Source organism: Clinocottus analis, unplaced genomic scaffold (assembly GCF_023055335.1).
Source record: "Clinocottus analis isolate CAN_PGR_092001 unplaced genomic scaffold, fCliAna1.0.p SCAF_7, whole genome shotgun sequence".
In the NCBI taxonomy this organism is placed as follows: Eukaryota; Metazoa; Chordata; class Actinopteri; order Perciformes; family Cottidae; genus Clinocottus; species Clinocottus analis.
The window spans coordinates 5,377,898-5,404,068 of record NW_027176229.1 but is presented as its reverse complement, the minus strand read 5'-3'; the positions used below and the strand labels follow the sequence as shown (position 1 = coordinate 5,404,068).

General features: G+C 45.0%; 1 protein-coding gene across 1 annotated transcript in view; it reads right to left on the bottom strand.

Annotated features, from left to right (window-relative positions):
• The window catches only part of nos1 (nitric oxide synthase 1 (neuronal)), a 40,261-nt gene extending 16,379 nt beyond the window's left edge, over positions 1 to 23,882 (bottom strand). Inside the window, exons 1-14 of the mRNA XM_068604737.1 lie at positions 23,676 to 23,882; positions 18,466 to 19,260; positions 15,931 to 16,033; positions 12,333 to 12,458; positions 8,536 to 8,681; positions 7,909 to 8,071; positions 7,555 to 7,646; positions 4,723 to 4,864; positions 4,480 to 4,619; positions 3,340 to 3,514; positions 2,802 to 2,903; positions 2,164 to 2,358; positions 1,637 to 1,722; positions 257 to 401 (exon numbers count right to left, since the gene is read on the bottom strand). Coding sequence (XP_068460838.1) covers positions 257 to 401; positions 1,637 to 1,722; positions 2,164 to 2,358; positions 2,802 to 2,903; positions 3,340 to 3,514; positions 4,480 to 4,619; positions 4,723 to 4,864; positions 7,555 to 7,646; positions 7,909 to 8,071; positions 8,536 to 8,681; positions 12,333 to 12,458; positions 15,931 to 16,033; positions 18,466 to 19,187 — 2,337 coding nt within the window. The 5' untranslated portion in view covers positions 19,188 to 19,260; positions 23,676 to 23,882. The remainder of the gene's footprint in view (positions 1 to 256; positions 402 to 1,636; positions 1,723 to 2,163; positions 2,359 to 2,801; positions 2,904 to 3,339; positions 3,515 to 4,479; positions 4,620 to 4,722; positions 4,865 to 7,554; positions 7,647 to 7,908; positions 8,072 to 8,535; positions 8,682 to 12,332; positions 12,459 to 15,930; positions 16,034 to 18,465; positions 19,261 to 23,675) is intronic.
• Between the last annotated feature and the right edge of the window lie 2,289 nt (positions 23,883 to 26,171).

Sequence of the window (26,171 nt, the reverse complement as noted above, 5' to 3'; positions counted from 1 at the left end):
CTTAAACTACTGCACCGCTCAAACGCTTCGGTGGTTAAAGCTTGCCTCCAACCCGCGGCACTTTGCTGCATGAGAGAAGGAGAAAATGTGACAAAAGACACACTTCCTTCTTCTACCCTCTCGTCAGCTGGCATCTGCCGGGCTTCAGAGGGCGCGAGGGGGAGGAGGTATGGGAATGATGTCGTTTGAATTCTTCCTTTTTTTAAGCTTGTGTCTAACTTTCGGATAAGATGATGCAAGGTGGGAGCAAGCGTACCTTTGCGTCAAAAGCGTGCTGGAAGATTTCGCAGAGAGTTTTGGCATAATCTTGCGATTTGCCCGTCTCTGTGGCAAACAGGATGGTGGCTTTCACCCTCTTGGCCATGGCCTGGCCCATGAGCTTGGCCGAAAACTTCACAGCCCTGCAGAGGAGAAGAGAGAGCCGGTGAGAATGAGATGTGGGGAAACACAAGGACCAATTGTTGAAATTAAAAAAAAACCATTGATTCAAGCAGCAACGTTTGCGACGCTCTGCCAGGACCAGAAGGTTCCCTCACGGCTAATGAAGCATTTCTTATTCAGGTCTCCTCCAACAAGTCTTCCATTTCAAAATGACGTCCTTTTTCAGACATGGAAGTGACATTTAATCTGTAAATAAATGGTTTTAAAATCCAACTGTTAACATGGATGTTACATCCTGATTACACAACCTGCGCCATCATGTTGCCAAATAATTGCAAGATGGTTGTTGGTAGGTAGTGTTAATTAACACCAATCCATGACAAGAGTAATGCACTGCACTTTATTAACGTTGTGCTGAACAAGTGTTGTGTACGTGTAACAAACTGTGTACCTTCAGACCCTACAGTCACAGAGGAGACGCTCATGTGCGAATTACCAAGGAACTAAACGAGAACTAAAGTCTATTGACTTTGCGTCACACGCCAAACTTCTTGCTTTAATTTTGTCTAAAGCCCGCTTTCTCTCTCTCACACACACACACACACACACACACACATAGTGCTAAACATTTGGCAGTGCCTGCTCTGCTTGTTTGATCAATTTAGTTTCAGAAAGTTTGGAATTTTATATTTTAAAAAAACAGAGTGTGGGCAATAGTCTGGAAACACTGTGTTTTCTCTTTTTTTTCCTCCCCATACTTATTCAGACCTTGTAATTACTAAAACATTTCAAGACTTTTCTATAGGGCATGGGAACCCTGGAGTGTTGTGTGGATCACGCCAGCAGGCGGCTGACATTATGTCAAGGTGGGGGTTGGATGACAATAGTTTACCTAGCTTGTCAAACCCTCGAAGGCAATTATATTACCAGAGCGTGTGCGAGTGCACGCATACACAGACAAACACACCGGCAAAGCTTTGATTACTCCCCGAGGGGTTGATTGAATGGATTTCACCGCCGAGTAAACCAGCTTCCTTCCCGTGCGTCTAACTTTTGCCTTTGGAAAGTGATTATTCGTTTGGCCTTAGATTATCATGCGCACATGTGACAGTGAATTATCTCTGACATTTAAGGGCTGCACATTAACCTTGACGCTATAGACGCAGGAAGAGGAGAAGAAGAAATCACAAATCACAAATGTAACAAAGCCCAAGCTCTGTCTCCCTCGAATATGCCCGCGTGACTGCACACTCACTTGGCAAGCTTCTTGAATCCGATGGCTCTTTTCTTTGTGGGCGTCCCATTGACTCCTTTCCACACGTGGGTATTCCAGGGATCAGACTGTTGCATATGGGACAGGAAATTAAAGTTCAGAGGTTGTCTTTGTTTAACTTTAAATCCCCATCCAAGATACTGAGGCGGCATCTGTGATTTTTTTCACTGTATCCGCGCAGCGGCTCGCTGTAAAGAAGCTGCAGTTCACAATTTGCTGTACAAACTTTCCTCTTAACGTGCTGTACCAGGAGGTAATGAGTTCCAACTTTAATTTACCTTAATGCCTTCCTTAATATAGCTCAGCAGCCAACCGGCTTGTAAACATAAGTGTGTGTCTATAATTGTGGTGGCGTCCTCTGACAAACAGCCTGTAAATTGCGTTACAGGCTATTTAAGTTAATGCCAGTGCAGATATTATTATCACTCGCTGTTTTATGGTGAGTTCAACCGGAGGCAGGTGAAGCTCCAGCGCGCTACGAGCACTTGATGTTTCCTGTACTTTCTTACCTGGTACTCAAAGGACGGGGTGAGGTGGTAGTTGAGCATTTCTTGGTGGAAAACCGGTGTGATGCTTCCGGACATGGGAGGCACAATCCACACCCAGTCCCCGGGACAGCCACCTCGCACGCGGTACTCGTTCTCCATGTGCTTCATGAAGGACTCTGTGGCCGAGTGGTGGTCGACTATGGTCACCTTGCATGTCTAGAAAAGGAGGACACGGACGTCGACTCATTTATTTTTTGTTTTCCAGCTCAAAGTTGGTCCATCCAAATGTTTTCGTTTACATTACAGTGACTCCTTCACTCATAAGTGTCTGGCTGCACCAGAGACACACGTATTTAGTCACATTTTAGCATCAATGTGAATGTTTGGAACCTTCGGTTGACATCTCCCATACAATTTCTTTACGTTAATAAAATTTCCGTCTCATTATCTTAAATAATGTGGAATTTTTAAAAAAAAAAGAAGCCAAAAGCCGCCTCCGATCACACATGGGAGGAATTTGTAGTCGGGTGACGTTTAATAAAATTGTGACAACGTCCATGTGAAGAGGAGATGTTGTGACGGATAAATGGGTGAAAGGAAGTTGATGTTTTTGGTGAAGTATTTCCTTTTAAAATGCCGCCGCGCAAAGATGCTCCTACCTGGAAGCTGAAGAGAACAGCAATGTTGATCTCTACCAGCGCCTGGTCTTTCCAAAGGGAGGAAGTCTTCCTGGTGTCTAAGGCCATCCTGGTAGCAACCTCCTACGAGACATAGAAAGAACATGTAATATTACAGTGTGTACCTGAATGTGTGACAATCAGGTGTGGTTCACTCATAGTAGCTGTTCATTTTTAAAAATACTTTGTTGGGTTAAGTTAAGGGTTCGGGAATGCTCTTCACAACTGGGCCCCACTAGTCTTAACAGAAAGTATACTCTCTTTATCTAATTGCCCTAAATGTAAGTCACATTTTCCCAGTACAATTGCAGAATTTGTGCCGCTCCAAATACATATAAACATAAAGTTTATAATAGCACAAACACATGCTTAGATAATAAGTACACGTTTAATATTAAAATCCACAATGTAAAATTCATGTTAAGAGTTAAGAGAGGCTTCAGGTTGCTTTCCCCTCCGCGTGCACGTTTAAGAAGAAGAATGCAATACTGGTTGCATCCTTTGGTGGCTGCTCCTCTACCTCCAGGAGGTTGTAGCGGGAGCCGTCGCAGAAGTCCCTCACGCCAATCTCGGTGCCCATGTACCAGCCGCTGAAGGGGCAGCAAGTGAACTCCAGGCCACCGATCTCCAGCAGCATGTTGGAGACCGCCGGGAGGCTGTACCACTTCAGGTCCAGGTCCTTGAACCACTCGTACCTGGACAGAGCAAACAGGCCGCTGGTCTGTGGGATGTGGAACCGTTTCAAGTTCACTGAGCTCTCAACTGGAGCCAGCAACACGCCATTCACACAGTGGTGAACCACAACAGTGTGTGGCGGTCTTTTCCAGCGCAAATATTCATTCCTGAGACACACATAATGCAGCCAAAATCAACATCGACACAGGGACACCACTTTTGATCGCGTTTCAGTGCTCGACAGAGCAGACGGGACCTCCGTCTCCCTCCCTCCCGGCGCTCAGTCCTCCTCGCACCCTGAAGGGGTTGATAACACTGCTGGTCGCGCGTCAGACGGGTCTGATCGTGTAATGAGGAGGCGCTGTTGGGGGTCGCGGCCTGCGCCAAGCTGCTGCCAGAGCTGAGGACCAGTTGCTGCATGGTGTGGAGCAGGAGATGCCAATTTCTTCGGCGGGGTTGGCAGGCAGATCCGTGAGTCAAGGGCGTCTGAAATGCTCTCTGTCGAGACGCTACGCGTGCATCTGTACGCGTGGACACTCGTGTAGCTGTCACACCCAATTATGGAAGCTGATTATGGGCACAAGGTGCAGCAGCGTAGTGCTTAAGACATCACAGGCTTTATTCAGTAGGAACCGATGTGAGAAAAGGTCTCTTCGAAGTGAAAAAGGAGATTGAAATGTCACTAACAAGCCCCATGGTTACCACAAAGGCCGGCATAGCAACAGAAAGCACGGCTCGCTGTGCTTTCTGGGAATATTCAGCACAGTTGGACTGTGACAATAACCCCAATCAGACGTCTTGGCTGAAAAGTACCCCATTGTTTGAGAAGTGTTGTTAAGAGATGTGCGAGTAGGTGGATGTCTTTTTTTCTCCTTCTTTTTGTGTGTGTGTGTGTGTGTGTGTGTGTGTGTGTCGCCCCCACTGTTCTTGTTTCGCTCTACTCTGTCCATTGTTTGCAGACTTAAGAGGGAACGGCATCACTCACTTTGGGTGAGTGAAGGGCACCTCCAGGACGAGGTCTTCGGGGATCTCAAACAGCTCGGGGTCGTTCCCACTGGCTTGAAGCAGGAGGGGCAGGACATCGAAACGACCCTTGGGAGCTTTCCATCCGAGCTTCATGCAGATCTGGTGACAGAAGGCAACGGCTGAGCGCAAATAAAACACCCTGTTGTCAAGTTTTGGGGCAGGTTTACGCCGCAGACTTAGGAATACAGGTCCTCTCGCGTACTTCAGTGAACTCAACGTTAGCGGGGTCTCCGTGGATGTTGTCATCAGGCTGTCTGTAGCCGGCGTAACGAATCAGCTGGTTGTTCCACACTCGAAAGTCATGTTTGCCATCGGTCCTCTGAGGAAATATGGTGATGGCCGACCTGTGAAAAAAACATCTCAATAATGGGTGATGTAGATATTAATAACAATTACCTTTAGTAAGAATATAATATCTGGAAAAAAAACATTGGGAATGAGATGCTGTGCCACAGCAATTACATGTTGATGTCTCCACTCGCGTCAGGAGAGCCACGGGGAGCTTTACATGCACTGATCATATGAGATTTTGGGCTATTTTGCTTCTGTAAGATGTCTTCTTTCAGACTCGTTGAAAAGGAAACATACAAAATATTAATCATTTCCATTAGTTAAACATTTTTAAACCTACTCACCTAGTAGTTTCTTGAGAAATGTATGGAATTGTAAATGATATATCTTTAGGTCGTTTTCTCAAAATCAGTTTTTCTTCAGTAATCTCCACTTCAGGAGAACTTACATAGACTAAACTTTGTTATTATTATTATTTTTACATATTTGTCTGTTTCATAGAACATTTCCATCCTCAACACCTGGCATAAAAACAAATGACAATATTTTCGGATTTAGAGTAAAAGAAACTGTTGATGTCAGCAAAATGAAACATGAATATTGAGCCATGGCTTCACTCAATGTTCAGATGCTCTGGAAATATATGCAAATGAGCAGATATCTAATGAGATAATGACTCATTTGCATAGTTAAACATAACATTTCAAAAATGTAATACAAAAAATAATTGCCTTAATGCAAGTAATGAGCTATACATTAGTTAAAATGCCTACCCTGCTCACCTGGAGTGTATCCCCTTAGGAGCAAGCCGCTGTGCAACAAAGCATTAAATCCCACATTTGAACACTTAAGTACATCAATCAACACGGCCGCTAACAGATGGTTGGCATGTAATCCGCCCCGAGGCGTTCTCAATCATGTCAAAGGACTCGTAGACTCTACCTTTAGTCTGTTCTACATCCCGGTCCTGTTTTAAGGCGATGGCCGGGTCAAAAAAAAAAAAAAGTGTTAATGCTGCTAAGCTGGTTGTAAGTCACTGTGGAGAGCAGCTGGAGTGAATCTGGGCCAGTTGTGCCGGCGGTCTACATCCGCAGGAAGCAGTCTGCTAAAGCAACAGTCATTGTACGATCAGATGTTTTATTTCACAACTGCCACTTGTGGACGACGTTTACACGAGTAGGACATGTTGTATTCAGCGAGCCGTGTGTGTGTTCATGTTTTCAAATACAGCGAAAGCAACACATTCTGACACGCAGGTCAAGCACTTGACTGACGACGTACTGGGACATGCAATATGTGACGACTTCAAAACAAGAGAATGAAGAGCAAATCATCTTTTTTGGCAACACCTTGAATGAGGAAGGTGGCGCCGTACGAGCACTTAAGTGTGTCTTATGATAGCGCCTTGAAGTTTGACTTTAGTGAAGAAATTGTACTTTCCTGATTCTGAATTTGTTCTCACGGTTAAATGCACTTATTGTAAGTTGCTTTGGATAAAAGTGTCAGCTTAATGTAATGTAAATAATGTAAAGTATCACATTATTGAACAGTATTAGTATCCTTTATAAAGTAAAACCACATCGCTCCCACTTTCCCTTATTGCACCCTTTGCAAAGGAGTCGCACGTCTCAAACAATGACTTTGGTTTATAAAGTAATATAATAATGCTTTATTGGTTGCGATTCATTATAAATATGGGTTGTGATGTGAGAATCCCTTTGAGTTGTCACATCATTACTATTTATTTCTAAATAAAAAAAAGTACTGCAGACAGTTTGGCCCAAATTCCATTTATTAACTTATTAATATTTGTTAACGGCAAGTTTTGACGGATAATTTGAGAAATGAGGAACCACGTATAAAGTATGCGATATTTATTAGTTTACAAGCGGTGAGGCAACTCGTTAAAACATAAAAATGAGCTTTCAAACAAAGGGTAGTGTGACATTACAACTTATATCGTCTTTTAGTTTAAATGAAAGCTATTTAAAAAAGGGAATCGACTAAAATGTTGACACTGTCCTGACACTATAATCTCCCATTTATTCACTGCACTGCACAATTTTCCCATGAAATCCACGACTTAAAACAACTGACTCGTTGTGTATTTGTTGCATCATTTTACCCTCCCTTACAATATATTTATATTGCAAACATGTTGCAACACGCTCATTTGTGTGCCCGTGTTTATTTACGTTACAGCCAGCCAGGCCGAGGCAGGCCGAGCTGCTGGCTCTCGTCAACATGTGTATCCGGGCCGCCCCTCTAAGAGCAGCAATGAGTCAGAAGCTATCCATCTTCCAAGAAGTAAATATGAGGCGTCGCATGCGATTAGGACTTGGCAGAACGTGAGTGAGCGCCGTGCAGGTCTGACAAATGGCCGCCCGTTAGCCAGGTCCGTCACCTCGGCAACGGGAGGGGTATGGGGAGGAGGGGGGGGGGGGGCGTCGATCGGTGCCGAGACGCCGACGGATAAGACAAGGCGGCAGAGAGTGTCGGATACAGTGAAAAGAGACGCAGCGCTCGCTGACAGATGGGACAGAGGGTCAAGTCAGGGTAGTCGGAGATGGAGAGGGTGGAGGGGGCGGAGGTGGAGGCGGGGGGGGGGGGGGGGGGGCGGGTGAGATGCACGGAGTGACAGATGGTGGCAGAGAACGTGTGTACGAACGCAAAGCGGAGCTGAACAATCGAAAGCGAGGCGCATAGTTGAGCCGTGTGCGTTTGTGTGCTTGTTTTGTCTTACCTCAGGTTGCCTTTGTTGGTGGCGTACTTGATGTGGTTGCAGATGGAGTTGTACATCCCGTGAGCTGTTGTGCAGTCTCTAGCATCAAAAACCTGGAAAGCGAAAGGTGAGAATGAAGCGTCAGGAGCAGGTTCACGGCCAGTTGAAGGGCTTTGAACACACAAGGCCCGTCCATGCATGTTTCTTTATGTGGGCGCTGACGGTGAGATGAGTGAACAGCAGCTGTACTGTGTCTCTGAGCGCCTTCGATACGCAGAATCCATCTTGATCCACGCTACTTGTGAAAATGTCCAAACCAACGCGTAAAGAGTGCAAACAGTCCCGCGCTGTGAGTGTGGGCCTGCAGCGCATCACCTGTAGTTTGGACCACTGGATCCTGCCGACGCATCGGGCGGCGTTCCTCCAGGCGTGCTTGGCCCCGTAAATGAGCTCGTTGTCTTTCAGCTGGTACGTTTCTGAAGCTTCGATCTCCTTGGTCACCTCCTCCAGCCGGTCCACGTGGGCCTTGGAGCCGAACCTGCAGGCAGGACAGATGCACGGGCGCCAACACAATGAGGGAACATGTCGGCCTACGTACAGCAGGCGGGGGGTGGAGCCAAATATGCTCCAAATATTTCAGGAAAAATCTAGCTTTTTCCAAATATCTTTTTTTTGGTACAAATACCTTAAAAGTGATTTGTTTTTGTGGAGAACGAAAAACCAAACAGCTGGTGTGCCTCATGTAAGTGAGCACGGTGGGAATGTATGCTCCACCTGCTTGTGCTGATATAATGCCGGGTAGATTCATCGCTATGTCACGATGTTGTGCCGCTGCCGTCTTCCGCAAGTATGCAGCACACACACATGCAGGGAGTAGAAGTGTAATATGCAAAGCTAAGCCAATAGAAACATATACAAAGGAAATAGTAACATGGCTCATGGTCGTCTGGGGCAGAAATAAACCCGACGGTCAACTGTGCGGGCGTTTCAGGCCGCGCTTACCTTTTGATGGAGGTGTAGTACTGGTCTATGAAGTCCGTGGCCAGGGGAAGAAGCTCCTCTTTGGTTCGGGCCTCGTCCTGTTTGCGGACGGGCTGGCTGGGCAGCATCATGGAGCCCAGGCACACGTTATCAGAGCACATTGGCAGCTGAAAAGACAAATATCGTGGCAGAAGAGGGGGGAGGCTTTTTTAAATGTATATCTTTCACTCTGCCTGTTGGTTTTCTCTTCGTTGCCAAATTTGAAATGACGAGCCAGGTGATCGTGGCGGATGGTGCAGCTCTGAAGTAATGTATCTGCAAATATTCCACATTGGCTCGCCGGCCGCTCAGGCCTTCAGGATTCACTCATGAGCTCCTGCGTCCGTCTCCGTGCTGCCAGTGAATGCAAAATGAAAGACGCATGGCCAACTCTTAAATGACAAAAGGCAGCGCTATCGCATCACCGTTCCTTCTGGATGCATTTGTGGATTAGCTGACTTGGTTCTGCTTGATACGAAACAGACGGAAAAGCTTAAATTAAACTTTCATGCAAATATGAATATTCAAAGAAAGAGAAAACCAATCCTCTGGAACTTTGTTTAGCTCCTCTATGATCAGCTCTTTTGCCCTTTTTAACACTTTTCTCGGGGTTATGATATATATATATATATATATATATATATATATATATATATATATATATATATATATATATATATATATATATATATATATAATGACAATACCTTGCCATCAGACAAACACATTCATTTAATAAGTAAAACAGTTTCTCAAAAAGAGTTTAAAAGAAATACCCGACGGCACAGAACAAATAGGGCTTTGCAACATAATATCTGAATATACTGGATATGTTATTTTCATTTTATTGTATTTACTCATTCACTTTATACACTTTGTTGTTTTTAGTGGTTGTACTATTTTTTTAACAGCTGTATCAAATGTTTTACTACCTACATATAATTTTTTAGTTTGTGGTTGTTTGCCAGCATTGTCAGTTTTGTTGTTGTCACACACACACACACACACACACACACACACACACACACACACACACACACACACACACACACACACAGAAAAGGTTTTCAAATTCCAGATACATAATATGTGTCACGGGGTTGCGATAAAAGGACAAACAGTCTGAATTGAACGCACACAAGAGATCATAATATCTGTTGGACAGTCTCTTCCATTATACGGCTCACACGCGGCTGGCACGCATGCTAATGAATGAGCAAGTCAGTGAGTCACGATTGGTATCGTCCTATTAAGCGGAGACAGGAAGACAGAAAGAGCGAGGAGGAACCACAGGAAGCAAGAAAACAGACAGACGCACGGGGAAAATTGCTCATGGCTGCGAGCGACCTTGTGTGGTCACTTTAATATGATTAGAGTTGAAGTCAGCTGTCACTTCGGTTTGCCTAAATGCCTTCACCAGCTTAGAGAGATCGAATGAGTGAGCAAGAGCGGACGACAGGAAACGATAGCGCAGGCGTGCAGGCGAACAGGAAATTTGACACCGACCCCAGCGCTGCTAAAATTGGCTCGCTACGCCTGGACCACACACTTGCACTGTCCAAACACTCGAGCCGTGGACCTGCAGTCCGTCCAAAATAGACTTCCCTTCGTGTCCCTTCCAACAAATCCAACCTTGACTCGGTCAAAAAAATAATTTAAAAAAAATCACAGCCGTCACAGGCAGTCAAAACGAGAAAGATGAGAAAGTATATCGAGTCAGAATATGTGAATGAAGACAAGGAAAAAAAGAAAAGGATATTTCCAAAGAGGAAGCGAGGAAAGGATAATTGACAATACCAGAGGACAACAAAGAGGAGACAAAAGAACATGAAACGTAAGAGGTGACAGCGTGAAAGAGGGGAAATGGATGAGTGGGGAGTGTTAAAAATAAAACAAAGGAATCACTCGTGCTCCAGCACGTCCGCTCATCACACCGCTCTGGGCATTCATGCCAGCCAGCTGTCCTTTTGGAGAAAGACGGATCATCCTCGAATACAGCAGCGTCTGTGATATATAATAAATCTGAAGATGCCATTACAGGCCATTCATTGGGATGCGCCGCCTGTGTCCGATATGTCACCCGAGTAATTAGGCCCGGCGTTTGCGGTTCACGAATGTGTTTTGGGGGGTGAATGCGTAAGCAGCGGGGCTCACCTTGTGCTCGGCAGGCCGGCTTACTAACGAGAGGGAGACGCCTCGGCTGCATGATAAAATGGAAAGATGAACGGGGATTGAAATCAATCACAGAGAACCCTTATTTGCATGGAGCTGGAGCTTTTTGTTGTGCGCAGCCAATTTATTGTTTGCTTTTTGAAGCCACCTCGGGTGGAAACTGTCCGAGGAACCAACAAACAATGCACCAGTCGTTTGCCCGGAGCTCGCGCGACAAATGAGGGACATTAAAATGAGAATTTTATTAGTTGAGGGATTTTGTTTTGAAAGGCACGAACGGAAGGAGTGGATCTCAGACTCTCAAACTCAGACTCTATATTGTGCATATTATTGTATACTGCGTAAGTGTGCATGACAAAAACAACTGTCGGAAAAAAATCCATTAACATAAGGATTAATGGAACGAAAAAAAACGCTGTCCCCCCTGCGTCTCACTGCCTTCATGCGGTGACATTTTTGGTATGAAGTGAAATAACTATTCAGATAGAAGACAGCAGTTTATTTCCTGCCTCCAACTAACAATCAATGTTGGATTCTTGATCACGATCATTTCCAACCCCTTTACCAAGTGTTTATTATCGTAAACATGAGGATGAAGGTCCTCTTACCTTTGAAAAAGTGTTCGGGAGGCATGGACCACTTTGTCCGTTTATCTAGAGGACTTGTGTCGCCGGCATTCTGGGTTTCGACTGAAATGTCTTGATACGTGTTGGGTGGATTGCCACAAAATTTGGGGCAGACATTCATGTTTCCCCAAGAGGAAATTGTCGATTTATTGTTTCATAACCCCCCTTCCAAGAGCTCTCTGCTGTATGTACAGTTAGTAAAGGAACATCACAATGTGCGATTGTACTTCAATCTACTTGACTTGCAAATTCTGTGTTGGTGAATTTGCAGGCTGAAGGTTTTTCCAAGTCAACTAATACATCGCATTCGATGATCATCAGATGATGGAGGTTTATGTTCCACCTGATATGATAATCTCATATGATAATGAGCCTTTTGAGATGCAACTCAACCGGTTGCATTTTATTAACACATGTCTATTATTGATATCCGATTCAAATGAGGTGGATGTAGAATCTCAATTGAAAGCGCAGCCTCACAAGTATCGATTATTCATAAACTATACATTTTGACAATTGAACAAATTCCTGTTATGAATGACTTTTTCTTTCGACGTCACCGAAATGAGGAAACGAGCGGCAGATGAGCTAATATTAAAACAATATTGCCGGTTGCAGCCCGAGAGTCAACGCACAAACAACCAAAAAGGGCTCAACAGAATTCGAAATGAACTTGTTTTTGCACGGCTGCTGTATTGCGTCACATCCCATTCGGATCATTCAGGTGTTTCCATTTTTCCCGTCACTTGGCATCAATAGTTTTAAGCCTTTTCCCGCATAGTTTGAAGGGTGTCAGGGCTTGAAGAAACAATAGCGCCTCACAGCCTTGTTAAGCTTCCCCGCCAGCAGAAGAATCTTGGCTATGAAGATGACTTGAGTCACGACATCAAAATCCTTATCGTCTTCGACAGGACAGCGTAAACGCTTCAAGCAGACGGCTTCATCCAACTATTAATTGGAGCGGGTTTCCACGCGCCTCACCTTGCTGGAGCTCTGGTGGAGTGTGTCGCTGTAGACGGTGCCGGTCTCCCAGTTCTTGATCTTGATGAAGCGGGGGCATTTGGAGGGGCTGCCGTTCTGCAGGGAGGTCTGGCCCTCAGCCGGCGGCTGGAAAGAGCACAAAGACAATTACTCACCAGTCTTTACTTCACGCCTTCGTACTGCGTCCGGCTAAACGCCGCTGACCTCTCAGACACCTTTTCGAGCGGGTAAGTCGCTCATGGCTGGGAGTCATACTGTGGTGGGACTTTCAAAGCGGCGAAGTGGATACGAGTACCACACAAGCGATGGACATTGATTGCCAATTTCAAGTAATATCTACAGGAACTTCGACAGGAGTTTACCAACTATTGAGAGCCGCGTTCTGCGGAAAATCCCTTTGTCATTGTACTTAAGTCTCTCTAGCGCGGGAATATGCTCAGCAACTACTTATATCGTCTCCGCTCTCCACCTCTGTTCCATTTCTGTTTTATTTCCCGCTCTAGGATAAAGGCAATCAACATTTAACAGCAGGTTAATGGCAAGCCAACTCCAGGCTCACTGGGTTTTCCAATATTGTAGCTATTGACTTGTGAAAGGCTGCAATTTAACCCCAAAGCCGACTGTAAGTGTTCTTCGGAGAAAATGGCAGAGAGTAATCAATGCCACACCGTGGAGGCCCGACCATTATCTCCCGGAGCATTGTTAATCGCACAGCGGAGCTCCTCCTGAACGGCAGTCTCACAATCATCATCCTCGCCGCGGAGACGAATACCGACAGAGTCGAGGCAGTTGGGTCTCATTGTCATTTTGCATCGTCTTAAACCGCTGAGAAGAATGAGGTGGATTGAATTGAATTTGATTTTGCACACATGGAGGGTAAAGCGCTTAGTCCCTGTGTGTTCATGCTCCAACAGCAGTGACGCCCGCTGCGCGCCTCAGATTATGACACATTATCGCTGAGGTTGTGGACAGGAAGAAAGATCATTGTAGCAGAAAGAGCTCTCAGTCAAACGGGCAAAAAAAAAACAGATGCAAGGAGCTAAAGGTTGCTGTCAGAAGAAGCCGAGCAGTTGTGTATTTGAATATGAATGTATGGCTTGTCGCTCACGAACCAGAAGCTCTGGCATTTATATTTAAGAAGAGTCACTTTTTTATTAATGCCACGGCCAGTTTTCAGAGAGGCCTGTTATATGAACAGGCCTCTGTCCGTAAATGTCAGTTTACTTTTTTCTTTATTCATGTGTACCAACATGAATTTTAAATGTCAGAGTTACTGTGGAGGGACGACGGCTTTTTTGCTCCTGTAAAAAGTGACGAGGTCAGCTATTAAATGATGCACGCACAATTAACCTTTTGCTAAACTCCTCCCCCAAACAGATTGCCCAATCCCAGCTTGCAGCTGGGATTGGGCGGGTCTGTGTCCAAAATTACTCCCTCGTTCCCTCATTCACTAACTCAATAATCAACATCAAATTGACTCTTTTCCCATCATCACAAACTGCTGAAGAGTTCCTCAATGACAACGTTCACATTTGTAAAATGCCGCTCAATTTACGATCTTCATTTGGATTTTGGGAAGTTTAAACAAATATAAAGTCTGTGGTAAAACATGATCAACCCGGGTCATGGAGTCAACGTTAGCTTACTGGAATTAGCTCGCTAGCTACAGCTGATAAAATGCTGTTCGACCAACAGCTATCAGTTCAGTCAGCAGTAAGCGGTCAGGTCGCCAGCTACAAATTTCAGCCGGACTTTGTTTTACTCTGAAATCAAGGAGTCATTTCGATTCTAAAATTAGTACAACTTGCGAGTGTAAATCCGCTACACTAAGTAAATGCGAGCAGAAAGCTCTCGGGTATAGCAACAGTAGCATGTGTTAGCAATTATAAGTTACAACACTTGTTTTCTAAACAGATTTGTTTGATTCATTGTCGATTTCACAAGGACAACATTGAACCGATCATGCTTCCTTATTGCCTTATCTCCGTAATCACCAAGCGAATGTCAGGAATGAGGTGTGGATGCAACAGAAGATAGCATCCACGGAGCTGGAATGAGGATAATTGAAGCTAATCTGATTTCATAACCGGATGTAATGACCAAAGACTTTCTGCTAAATTACACAGCAAAAGTTCCTCATTCACCCATCAATTAAAACCTCTGATGGGAAATGGAGATAATAAGCGCAAGACACGGGGGGAAAAGATCAAAACCAGAAAGTGAGACTGATCGCCTCAGAAATGGAAATAGATGATGTTCGTTAAATGTGTATGCGGTTTAGTCATGTACATTTGTGGTATGACATCTGGCACCTTATTCAGTCGTGATTAAGCCGTTGCATGTATATGTTTTTGCATTCAACGGATCATCAAAACACATCGCAGGTGGAATTTAACAGAACATTTTGCCGGCTTTCCTTTTCAACGGGCTTATTAGACATGAAATTGCAGGCAGACGAGTGGAAGCTCAAACTGAAGGCACTTGGGAAATCTGGCACCGAATTGAAAAAAAACCAACAACTAATTTGCAGGCCATCAACATGTCACTTGAAATCCCCGTATTTAAATCGTACAAATTTACATTTTCTTAAGTGTGTGACTTGAGTCTATCGAATTAACCACTTAGCGATGAGCCATCAAAGTTAGCATCAGTGTCGGGGGAAAACGCCTGCAGGGGATTTTCTTGCTCCATGAGTCAGTGCAGATGCATGCACTGGGCAGATACACACACACACACACGCACACACATGCGCACACTTGCTCGCACACACACGGATTACGCTTCCCAAACACTCTTTTCTCATCGCACACGTTTCCTCAGTCGGAGCACACACTACCAGGAAAGAGACGTGGCTCCTCACCACATCACACACATATCATCTCTCGCCGCCGTCAGGAACGCATCGCCCTCTCCCTCTCTTTAAAAACACGCACTAACACTCTCTTCTCTGCAGGTCTGAGGGGCTGCGTCGTTTCTACACGGGCTGCATTTGCATGGCGAGAGAGACGGATCAGCAGCTGCACGTATTCATTCGGCCTCCTGGAATCGTTTCGCCCCATCCGGTCCCGTCGACAGGGGCCGGGGCGACGTCACAAGTGGGTGGATAACGTGGACCATGTGCAGATTACGACGCTATCCCTGTCACAGACACTCCGACCTGTGACCAGATCCTTCTGCGTAGAAGGCATAAGCTGGATTTAATGCGGCACCAGCTCCCTCCCTCCCGCCCCCCAACCCGGAAGGATCTAATGCCTAGGTGATGGGATCTTAAGCAAAGGCTTTACTACTATGTGCAAAGAAGCAACACAGATGTGCGTGCTCAGTCTCGGAAAGCAGGAAAAGTGCCAATAGCGTGGATTATTGTACGAGGCTAAAAAGCCAGAGAGGGGAACGCAGCCATGGATGCACATTCATTATACAGCTGCAGACTCAGTCAGCAGGCCGGCTCATGAGCACTCGCACACACATGCACGCACACGGGCACATGGATTTGGAGTTATTGATCTAAAAAGGAGTGGAGGAGCACCAACGTTTGCTCACACATGATCTCTGCTCGTGCAAAATAATTTCATGGGCTGAACAATTGGTTTCATTTTACCTTGTCAGTGTCAGCGTTGTGGAGCTCCACCGGCATGTTTTCCAGCATTCTGTTGTTATCTGACGCCAGCTGGGGAGACGTGCCATTTCCCACGCCGAGGTCCCTAGAGGTCACACACAGTTTTCTGTCAGGTGTGTGTGTGTGTGCTCACATCTGGTGCAAAAGAGCTCCTTCATTTGTTAAAAAGTCAAACCGCGGACACACTCTTGCATGCAAACAAACACACTGGTAGTAAACAAGCCGCCTTTCTTCCATCTTCACAAGTAAACAAACCACGGACTTGTACACCCTCCAAAATGCTATTTAATCAGGAATCCCGGCACAATTGCTAAAGGGTCTGCACACCCACACAGGTGTTTTCTCCAGTCGAGCCTTCGTGGGTGTGCAGACGGCGCTTGGCCCGCGTTCATCAGGCAATCCTGCGTTTCCTGATTGCACCTGTTGCCGTGCTGCAGTGGGACAACTTGTCCTACATGTCAGCCTCAGTGATTTCCCACCACAGCCACCACTTTCCCACTTGTGAGAGACAAGGGTAAGGCAGGTACTTTTAAAGTTAATTGAAAAAGGTGTTTAATATACAGCAGCTGCCACTCACCCAGCAAAAAAAATAAGAAATAAAGAAATAAAACAGGACAGGAAGTGTGAGAGATGTCAGTCTGAGCCGGAACGAAGCGACTCTGAAGGAGGAGGAGGGGGAGGGGAGATCGCCACGCTGCTGAATGCATAAACACGGCAAATTCGACGGCGTGTGATTTCAAGTTTGCATTCCCGCGATCCAAAACGCCCACACACACACACACACACACACACAGACAGACACACACACACACACACACAGCCATCAACCATTTTTCGCACTCCCCCGCCGCCCAATCTTTCTCATGAGCACGTGCAAATTGTAAATCCTCACAGGCATGCCCTCTCCCTTTCACACTCCCTGTCACGCCGTATCTCTTTTATTGCTGCAATCTGCGCGAGCATATTTATCCCCCAGAATACAGAGGTGGAGTTCAGACGCGCAGAAACACGGAGAGAAGTTGCATGTGTCGTTCGTCATTAGCGCCGACGGGGGGGGAGGCTCGTCGGCCTCATGCTGGATTGTGAGATTGCAAACGCTTCTGCTCTGAGAAGAAGCTCTCAGTTCTAGTGTGCATTTGATTCCAGGCGTACTAACAGTCAAGAAATAATTTGAGAGATTTTATTTCATGACTGTCCCCAGGAATAAAAAAGGAGAACCGACATATTATTGGCTATTCTTTTCAGCTCTTCAGAAAGCCTTCTTACAAAGTTACAACACGGGATACAAATGAAGTTAGCTCCTTCCTGGTGCCGACTAAATGTCAGCATGTTTTTGACTTGGAAAATCCATTTTGGCAAGACTTCACCATTCATGCTTTTCTGAGCTCACGTCTATCGAGAATTCCATGAATATCTCAAAGTGTCTTCATGAAAGACAAGGTCAAGAATGACAGATTGATTCACGGAGACGGTGGCCTCAATCTGATTTCATTTGGTCGGGGAGGACAATGGCAGATAACTGAGACGCCAATATCACCAGCACACTGCAGAGCATTTAGAGCCGAGGGATGGAATATTGACTCAGACTGCGGCGCCCTGTGAAAAGCTTGTCCAGGGTTAATACTTACAGGCAAACTCGAGGCAGTCTAAGCACAACATTTGTCAGTCTTCCTCATTAAATGTTGAAAAGGAGACATGCTGAATACAGAACTATTGCCAATGTCACACGTCCCCAACGACTTGCTTGCTGAAACCCTGCTGCACAACCAAGAGGGACTGTTATCGTTCTATTGCGAGCTGATAATGAACGGTCTAATGACAAGTGTGCGATAAGCTTTGTGCTACAAACCACTAATTGGGGTCTGCCATGTCACATTATTATCAGAGTCAACATCAACACTAATGAAGCGAACACAACTGTCTATCCGGACGTATTCGTGCGGGAACTGTGGCGTCAAACTCAGTTAGACTGCGATAACGCTCCGGTACGTGCAAACCATTTTCAAAACCAATCTCGGGCCAAAAAAGCAGCGGAGGAACCTCGAAACCTGATCCCTGAGAGGAAGTTTTATTTCACACACGACAAACAGCAATAGGCGAGCCACTCTCCTTTTCGTTTAAAAAAGTTGATATGAACCCGAGTAAAGCAGCGGCCACAGTAATTGAAGAATGTGCACCTGGATGGCCATGCATGTTGTGACAGTAATGACTTGGCACTGAACACTGAGTCATATTAAGGTGAATGAGCACTGAGTCAGACAGCTGCTAATGCAATGCAGCTGGGTCAGGTAGTTTAGGGAGGGCAGGGCAAAGTGAGTGGGGAGGCTACCTTTTCATCAGAGGACCAGGTGGAGGCTCTTCTTGTGTGAGCCACTGAGCATCTTTTTGGCGAGCGCTTGACTGAAATTGTGATTATCTTTCTACAAAGGCTCTAACCCCCGACTGGCACCCTGGAGGCGTACAAGCACAAAGACGCTAACGGAGGGATCGGCGAGGTCGTATCACGTCACAAATTACCAGGCCACTTGGATCTCAGCATCTCTTCTCCCCGCATTCCTCTGGCCTTCTCCGTTGATCTCCTTCTTGCTGTTTTTGATGAGGCGCAGCACTGGTTCGATCTCCTTCAGCAGCTCGTTGTTCTCCTCCAGCCCGTTGCACAGGAGACCCCCGCGGCTCCCGTCCCTCATCAGCAGGGGGTCCTGGGCCTGCACGCCTCCCTTCTGCAGCAGGGACTGGGTGATGGACGGGGAGGACAGGTTCTCGATGGCCCTGAGCTGGGGCTCCTTGTTGACCTGCTGCTGCTGCCCGGGGCTGAACGGGCTGAGAGGGGAGCAGTGCTCGTAGGACTTTGAAGGTGGGAAGGCGGGGCGCGTGACCCTCACCGTGCGTTGGCGGCCATCTGCGGACAGGGTGGTCTCCAGGTGGGTGGTGAAGCCCTCGGGCCCGCGGAGGATCAGCACGGCGTGGCTCTCGGGCGACACGTTCTTCAGAGTCTCCAGGGCCCGCTCGTAGGACAGGTCCACCAGGGGCTTGTTGTTGACAGCCAAGACGATGTCGCCCACCTGCACCAGGCCGCACTCCTCTGCGGCGCCGCCGCGGATGAGGTCCGACACGATGACAGGCGGCTTGGACACCCTCTGCTTCACCAGGAAGCCCAGACCGCCGACCTTCCTCTTGAAGAGACGCACCGAGATGATGTTGGGCTGCAGCTGGCACACTGTGGGCTCTGACTCCTGCATGGTGCCTGCGTGTGTGTGTGTGTGTGGTTGTGTGTGTGTGAGAGAGAATATATGTGTGTCCCCAGGGATGTTTCTGAAAAGCAAAAGAAGGAAGAGGGGAAATAGAAGTTCTATTAGTTTTAGAGGAAATTGCCGACACGTAACAGTGTTGATTTAACGTGAGTGAAAGAAGGTGCATGAGTCATTCAAGCAGAGTGTTATATTACACAGATCATTAGGCGCCGTTGAGGATGCAAAATATCGCTTTGGACATTAAAAAACATCCATTTTCCAACTTATTAGACCTGCGCGAACCTCGAGCAGATATTGACGTTGTGTTCACTAAACACTGTCAAAGTGTAATGTTCTGATTGCAAATATTGGTTTCAGATTAATTGAACTGCAAGATTCACAATGTTAACTGTTTCATGGACTTTGGACCCAATTACTGATGAAGTGTCTGGTAGTGTTTGTGGATTTTCCATTGTATTACCAAACATTAAAATAAATTTAAAAAAAAACCAGTTTAACAGCTACAGTTACAGCAGATTAAGATTTTTAAAAAGAAAAATACAACTACTCAAGAGTATAGAGAAAACATTCATGGACCATGATATTTTTTCAATAGTATCGCCTTTTTATACTTTTATGGGTATTTTGCTGGTTTGAGTGCTGGAATTTTAACATATTGGGATATAACTTATTTTTAAATGGTGGATTGCTACTTTTTTCTCCCTCTGCTTTTCGCCACGCCCAAGACAACCAGGATTGCCAGACGCTGCAATAAAATGTTTTACTTTCTTTGATGCCTGAAAAGCATGTTAGTTCTTCTATGAAGTGGCAGCATCTGGCATGTGGGTGGCCTCGCCTACGAATGTACAGTAGGCTACGTAAAAAACACACACACACACACACACAAAAACAGTAGTGCAGTTCCACCAGGCTTTTGAGAAATGTAATGTTATGGCAATACAAATGAAGCTTAAAAGAATGAATGCATGAATGAAACAAGTACAGTAGTAGAAAGAGAGGAGAGCGGAGTGTCCATATGGCTTCACTTTAGAAAAGCAGTAAATATCCAACTTTGACATCAAAATCATCTTAAATAACTGGGAACGAATGAAAGTTATTTTTTTTAAGTTTGATTCAGATTAATAATCGGACCTTTTTAAAAGACATAATGGCGTGAGGGTGATTTCTCCATCATCCGTCATTTAAAAACTGGGAGCGTTCAATAGTGGGTTTTTTTTTTACTTCTAAAGATGTGTCTTTTACCGTCTCAAACGTCTGAACACAGCACCCCGGGGTGTCGCAACCCACCTTGTCAAATATGGTACCGTTACACACCAAATCACCCTTTCACGGCCACATGCCATGTCTGCGTAACTTGGCAAAACACAGTATTTGAGGAGGCACCTTGTACGCCACTGTGTCATGTCTCTGATTGTGTTAGAGCTCCGTGCAACACCGCCGCGTGCAGTGTTCAGCACCAAGGTCAGCGCTCCTTCACGTGCCAGCAGCTGCTCTGGAAGCAGCCCCGCGGTGCGCAACTGCACACTTTGTGTCGTCTCTCGGCTCGTCCCTCTGCAACAGATCGTCTACTTTCATCCGCTTGGTTTGTTTTCTTTTACCAGCTTTGAGGGAGGGGGAGGAGCTTAAATGTGTGACGCCGCCGCAATATGAAATCCACTTCCACAGAGCCCAAACCGGATTAACTCGACTTTGTAATATCAGTTAAAAAAAAAAAAAAAAAGAAATCTAATAAAAAAAATACATAAATTGAAGGGGTGAGGGTTTTGGGTCCGTGTCGATAGGTTCATACATACTGACTGAACCGACCTGAGGCTCAGGAATAAGTTAAGCACGCGGCACTTTAATCCTCACTCTTTGTAGCGGCACCCTACGAAGATCGGAAATTGCCAATAACAGATGTGACCATTGATGGAAATGCGCTCTGAATATGAATGTTAAAATATATATATATGTTTTTCCGACGGTGTTTGACCTGGTGAGATGATGTCATAATTACAAGGATGTTAATAAGAGCAGGCAAATATGAATGATCGGTTATCTGAATATGTACATTACATCTCATACATGGTCGTTCAGAAACCACCTGTAGTTATCAGTTCATTCCCGGTTTGTCTCAGCTGTTAAGGACTTCCCTTTAACTGTAAAGTTTGAACTCGTTGTCCGTGTAAAAGAGCTTGCGATTGTTTTTTTTTATAGTTTCCCACACAAATGGAGGCAAAAACATACCAACGACATGCCACAAATGTCTGACGTGTCTCGTAAAACGTGTGGTTGATAATCCTGCAGTGAGCATCCGTGCAGGGCCAGAGGTTGGGGTCCCGCTGTTGGATGGTTTTGTGGTCGGACGGACACAATTGAGTTTTAAACCGCTTTGTTGTTACTTTGTGTTGCTCACGCTTTGCATTTCAGGATACAGATGCGTTTAATATTAGTTGTTGAGCCAAGGCGTGCACTACACTCGCAGGCTTGGCAGGTGGGGCTCGATTTGTTGTTAATAATATTTAATTATCCAACCGCCGTGAATCAAAAGCACTCTACATGTTGCATTGAAGAGTCCACGCACGCGGCATGTGCGCAGACACAACTGTGCACGTCGCTGCCGGTAGAAAAACACATTAACCAATCACGAAATGCAAAGAAACCCGATTGACAGTGTTTGGATCTCATGAATACACGACTGTGGACCACATCGGAACTTCACTAACACGCAGGGGGACTCACTGCACTGCTCTGCGCAATGCAATGACCAAAGTGCACAGGATGTTCCCGTCCAGATGGGGTTTCATTGGTATTTCCCAGAGCAACAAGTTCTGCCGACTTGTGGCAAAAAGCAAATCCAAATTCCATCGCCAATAACGCTGAACAACATATTTCGCGTGACCACGAGATACAACACAGAGCCACAGGTTTGCACCCTAGTTTAAGACATTAGATGGGTCTGAACCTTATTTTCTAGTCTTGCTAAAATGCAAATACAACACCACAAACTTAATTTCAACACATTTCATGTTTTACGTTCAAATAAAAATTCTAAATATGGAACTACATAAACTGTGTGCTGCCAACTAGAAGCATTGCAATACATTTACGTGAAAGAAGTGCGCGTACTGCAGTACTGCGCATGCGCAGGACTTCTTCTAATTTGAAGGTATATCACCTCCCAGGAGACTCGCTTTGCACCAGGACTTGTGGAGCGAGATGTGCAAGCTAATAAAATCAACATACTATTGATACTATTTGTTTCACTGCGTTTTTAAAACATGACATCAGAAATTGATCACCTTTTGGTTTAATCTGCAATGCCAGCTGCTTGAATTAGCATTAGCATGTTAGCTTGTCGGGAATTGGTGTTCCTGGACCAACAGTAAACAAAGCCCAAACATATTGCCAGACTATTGTTGCCACTTTATTGTGTGTATTGTTGGCTGTCTTTTGTGACTACAGCTTATTGGGCTGTTGCTGTCGCCTATAACAACACATGTTTTCTATATTTTAGGCCATTTTTGCATCGGAAACAAAAGCAACAGAGAAGAAGTTGGTTTGGACGACAGGAGACTGAATTACAACAAAGTGATGTACAAACAAGATGGTCAAAACATTGTTGGCTGCTGTACAGCAACACACAAACCATGTAGCACGACACTGTGAAGAGGCTCCCAAATTGCACTTTAGCTCAAAGATGTAACAAACTGTTAATGATGATATTTATTATTGTTTATTAACAGGTGTCAGACCATCTAAAACAGGCTCATGTGGCTCTGAGGAAACACATTTGAAGAACTCAGAAAGGGAGATTTTGTTGTACTATTTCCTTGTTATTGCAAACAGAGAACATTGTTTGTGCTAAACATTAATTGTTGCTGAATGAATACAAATGAATCAGCATGCGTGTGTCACGTGGTCTAATTTGTCCTTTAGGTGGAAACTGTGGACGTTAGTATGTCAATTACTATACTCATTTTACAGAGAGCGTTTTAAGTGTTTAAAAACACGTTGAATATTGAAAGTTTTTTCCACCGATTATTTGAAGATTTGAAGATGAAACGTTCACACCTGGACCATCTTTTCACTGGGAGTTGCCTTATCGGCATTCAACAGGAGCAATTTTGATGTTATTTCTCATTTAGGCTCCCAAACGTCGATGTGCTATTATTAGCACAATGTAGCCAGAGGATGGACAATGGCACTATTGCAAATACGACCTGATATGCTCTGAATGTGGACGTTCAATCAACGTCTTCAAAGAGTCGCTAAAAAAAACACAAAACTTTAACTTTTTGAACAATTGTGAGCGTCTTTTCCAGCCGGGAACAAGCTTTAAAACGTCTGTTTATAATAAAAAAGGAGGTGGGGGGACAAAATGGTCATTAGGGCAGCTCTTCTACATCCTCATCCACCAGGGGAATGCGCAGCTGAATTTCCCACAGAAACAAAAAGGGAGCAGAGTGGATAAGAAGAAGAAGAAGAACAACTCACCCCCTGAGAACAAGGTGTGCTGTCTCAACGACCTGCTGCCACGAACTTGGGCTAAAACTCCTCGCGCTCCTGCGTCTCTTTCCTCAGCAGCGGCTGCACGAGTCTGTCATGCAAAAAAAAAAAAAAAAGAAACTGTTTCCAAGTCGCAGCGACGCGCTCTGCCTCTCTGGAGACCGAGGCACGCTTGTGCCTTTTCTCGCGCACCGGGGCGCTTTATATTTATGCAGAGCAGCAGGAGACACGGTGACGAGCTTTTTTTTAGGAGGGAGGGAGGGGGGGGGGGTGGAGAGAGAGAGAGAGAGAGAGAGAGAGAGAGAGAGAGAGAGAGAGAGAGAGAGAGAGAGAGAGAGAGAGAGAGAGAGAGAGAGAGAGAGAGAGAGAGAGAGAGAGAGAGAGAGAGAGAGAGAGAGATGCGCGGGCATTTAAATGACACTGTGGGTGGGTTTTAGTTGTGTCGGACATCGTCATCACTCAGCATGCAACAGCCGACTCTCTCCTCTCCTCGCATTGCCTCTCCTCGCGCAGCCTGCTGCGGGCCTTATGAGCGGGGCAAGAGGAAGGGCAAGGTGTGTCACTTTCACAGCATGGAGACTTTTTGATCGTCGGCTCTTGAACTTGCATTTGTCCCGCTGGGAAGACGCTTAAAAAGCGACTCGCGGTTCAAAATTTCAAGGTTTTTTTTTTTTTTTTTCACCGACTTTGAACGTTTAGCTTTAGATCATATTTCCTGGGGAGCTGCAATAGTGATATTTTATTTTTTTTTTTTGCATCCCCTACGTCAGTGGTTCTCAACCTTTTTTTTTTTTTTTTTAGTGATGTAGCCCCTGTGAAATAGTGTTTCAGCCAAGTAGCCCCGAATCAGCACACAACATTTTTGGATAAAAAAAAAAAAATGTAATACACATCACTGTGCCAATAGTGTCTGATTTAATATCGAATACAATATAATAATATATACAATAAAGTTCATGAACTTACATTATAATTTTATTGAATATTTATTAAATTACATTTTTTAAGGGATTTTGAATACATGCTCATATATGTTAATATATATAAACCTACCTCCTGGAGGTCCTCCACGTGTAAGGATGTAGTCAGTGTGAAGCCTCACGTTTGCTCCGTCAGCTCCACACATCGGGTGCATACTCTAAAGTTGTAGAAGCAGTCCGGCCCCATCATTCTTTCTTTCTTTCTCACGGAGGTGTGGCTCATCAGCTGACAATCAACATCCTGAAACACAGCAAACAGGACACAGGCCCAGGAGAAGGGAGGGGTCGCAGCACATGACACCGCAAAACAATATCTGGGTATTCATTTGAACTTTATTCCCCCTGATATGTACGTCTGATAGGCTCTTTCCTCACAAGGCGAGAGGTCATTACAAATAATCAATTTGCTTGTTTTAGTCTCAACATGCGGCTTCAATGACAACATTACATGGTTGATGAATAAATCAGTGTAATATATTCAGTGTAATATCTCTGCTCCCATTCCTCTGATTTCCTGTTCCATCTTTAATCCTTAATGTTTCTGCGTAAATGTAAAATGCCTGGCTGAACACACACATGTGGGTAATTCCCACGGGAGTAAAATGCAACGGAAAAGGATCCCAAGGGGTTTAAAATGTCTGCGGGAAAGCCCTCGAACACATTTGACAGCAGGACAGCCCTAAACCCTCACAGATTTTTGGGAAAGCGCCTTAAAATCTGTGTGCTTGTGTGTGTGGAGATTGAGATTGGGCCTCTGAGTCAAAGTACCCGGACTGCTCACACGGTGATGTCATGGGAGCTTCTAGATGGCAGCATACAGTATATTTCCATAGTCATGACATTTTATACAAAACATTAAATGTGTTAATATCACGTCTTCGTGTCGACACTATTCCATCGACCAGTGTAATATGACTTTGGAGAAATACGTTCAAAGTAGCCAATATCAACTCTCTTTGGACCAAACCATCGAACACGTTCAAACATATCGATTTCTTATGACACGTTGATGTTGAAAAGACGTCGATCCTAAACATTGTAATCAAGTGTAATTGACGAAAAAGACTGGAGAGCAGGATATTTGACTGAAAGGGCAACTGAGGGGGTTAAAAAAAAAAACAACTCTTGATTTGTGTCACACCAAACATCTCTTCTCACCTGACACATGCAAGTACAACAAACATGCAAGGACCTTCATGAGAAGAATTCAGTCCAATACTCCTGTTCGTATAAAAAGAGCACCAGAAGACCTTAAAGCAACAATGCAGAGAGGCTGAACACAAATGTAATCAGCTGCCAGCCTTTTTACTCATTTTATTCAATACATTTAGCCTTCATCCATACAAGAGCATCACATTGAGATTGAAATCCTTCTTTGAAAGACTAAGTGCGGAACAACAGACAAAAAAAAGAAGACAGTTTATTGAGCGTTTACCTTCACAGGGTCTTAGAATTGTGCCCTCAAGGTGATCTCTTTTTACATAATTATGCAGGGATCCTCAAA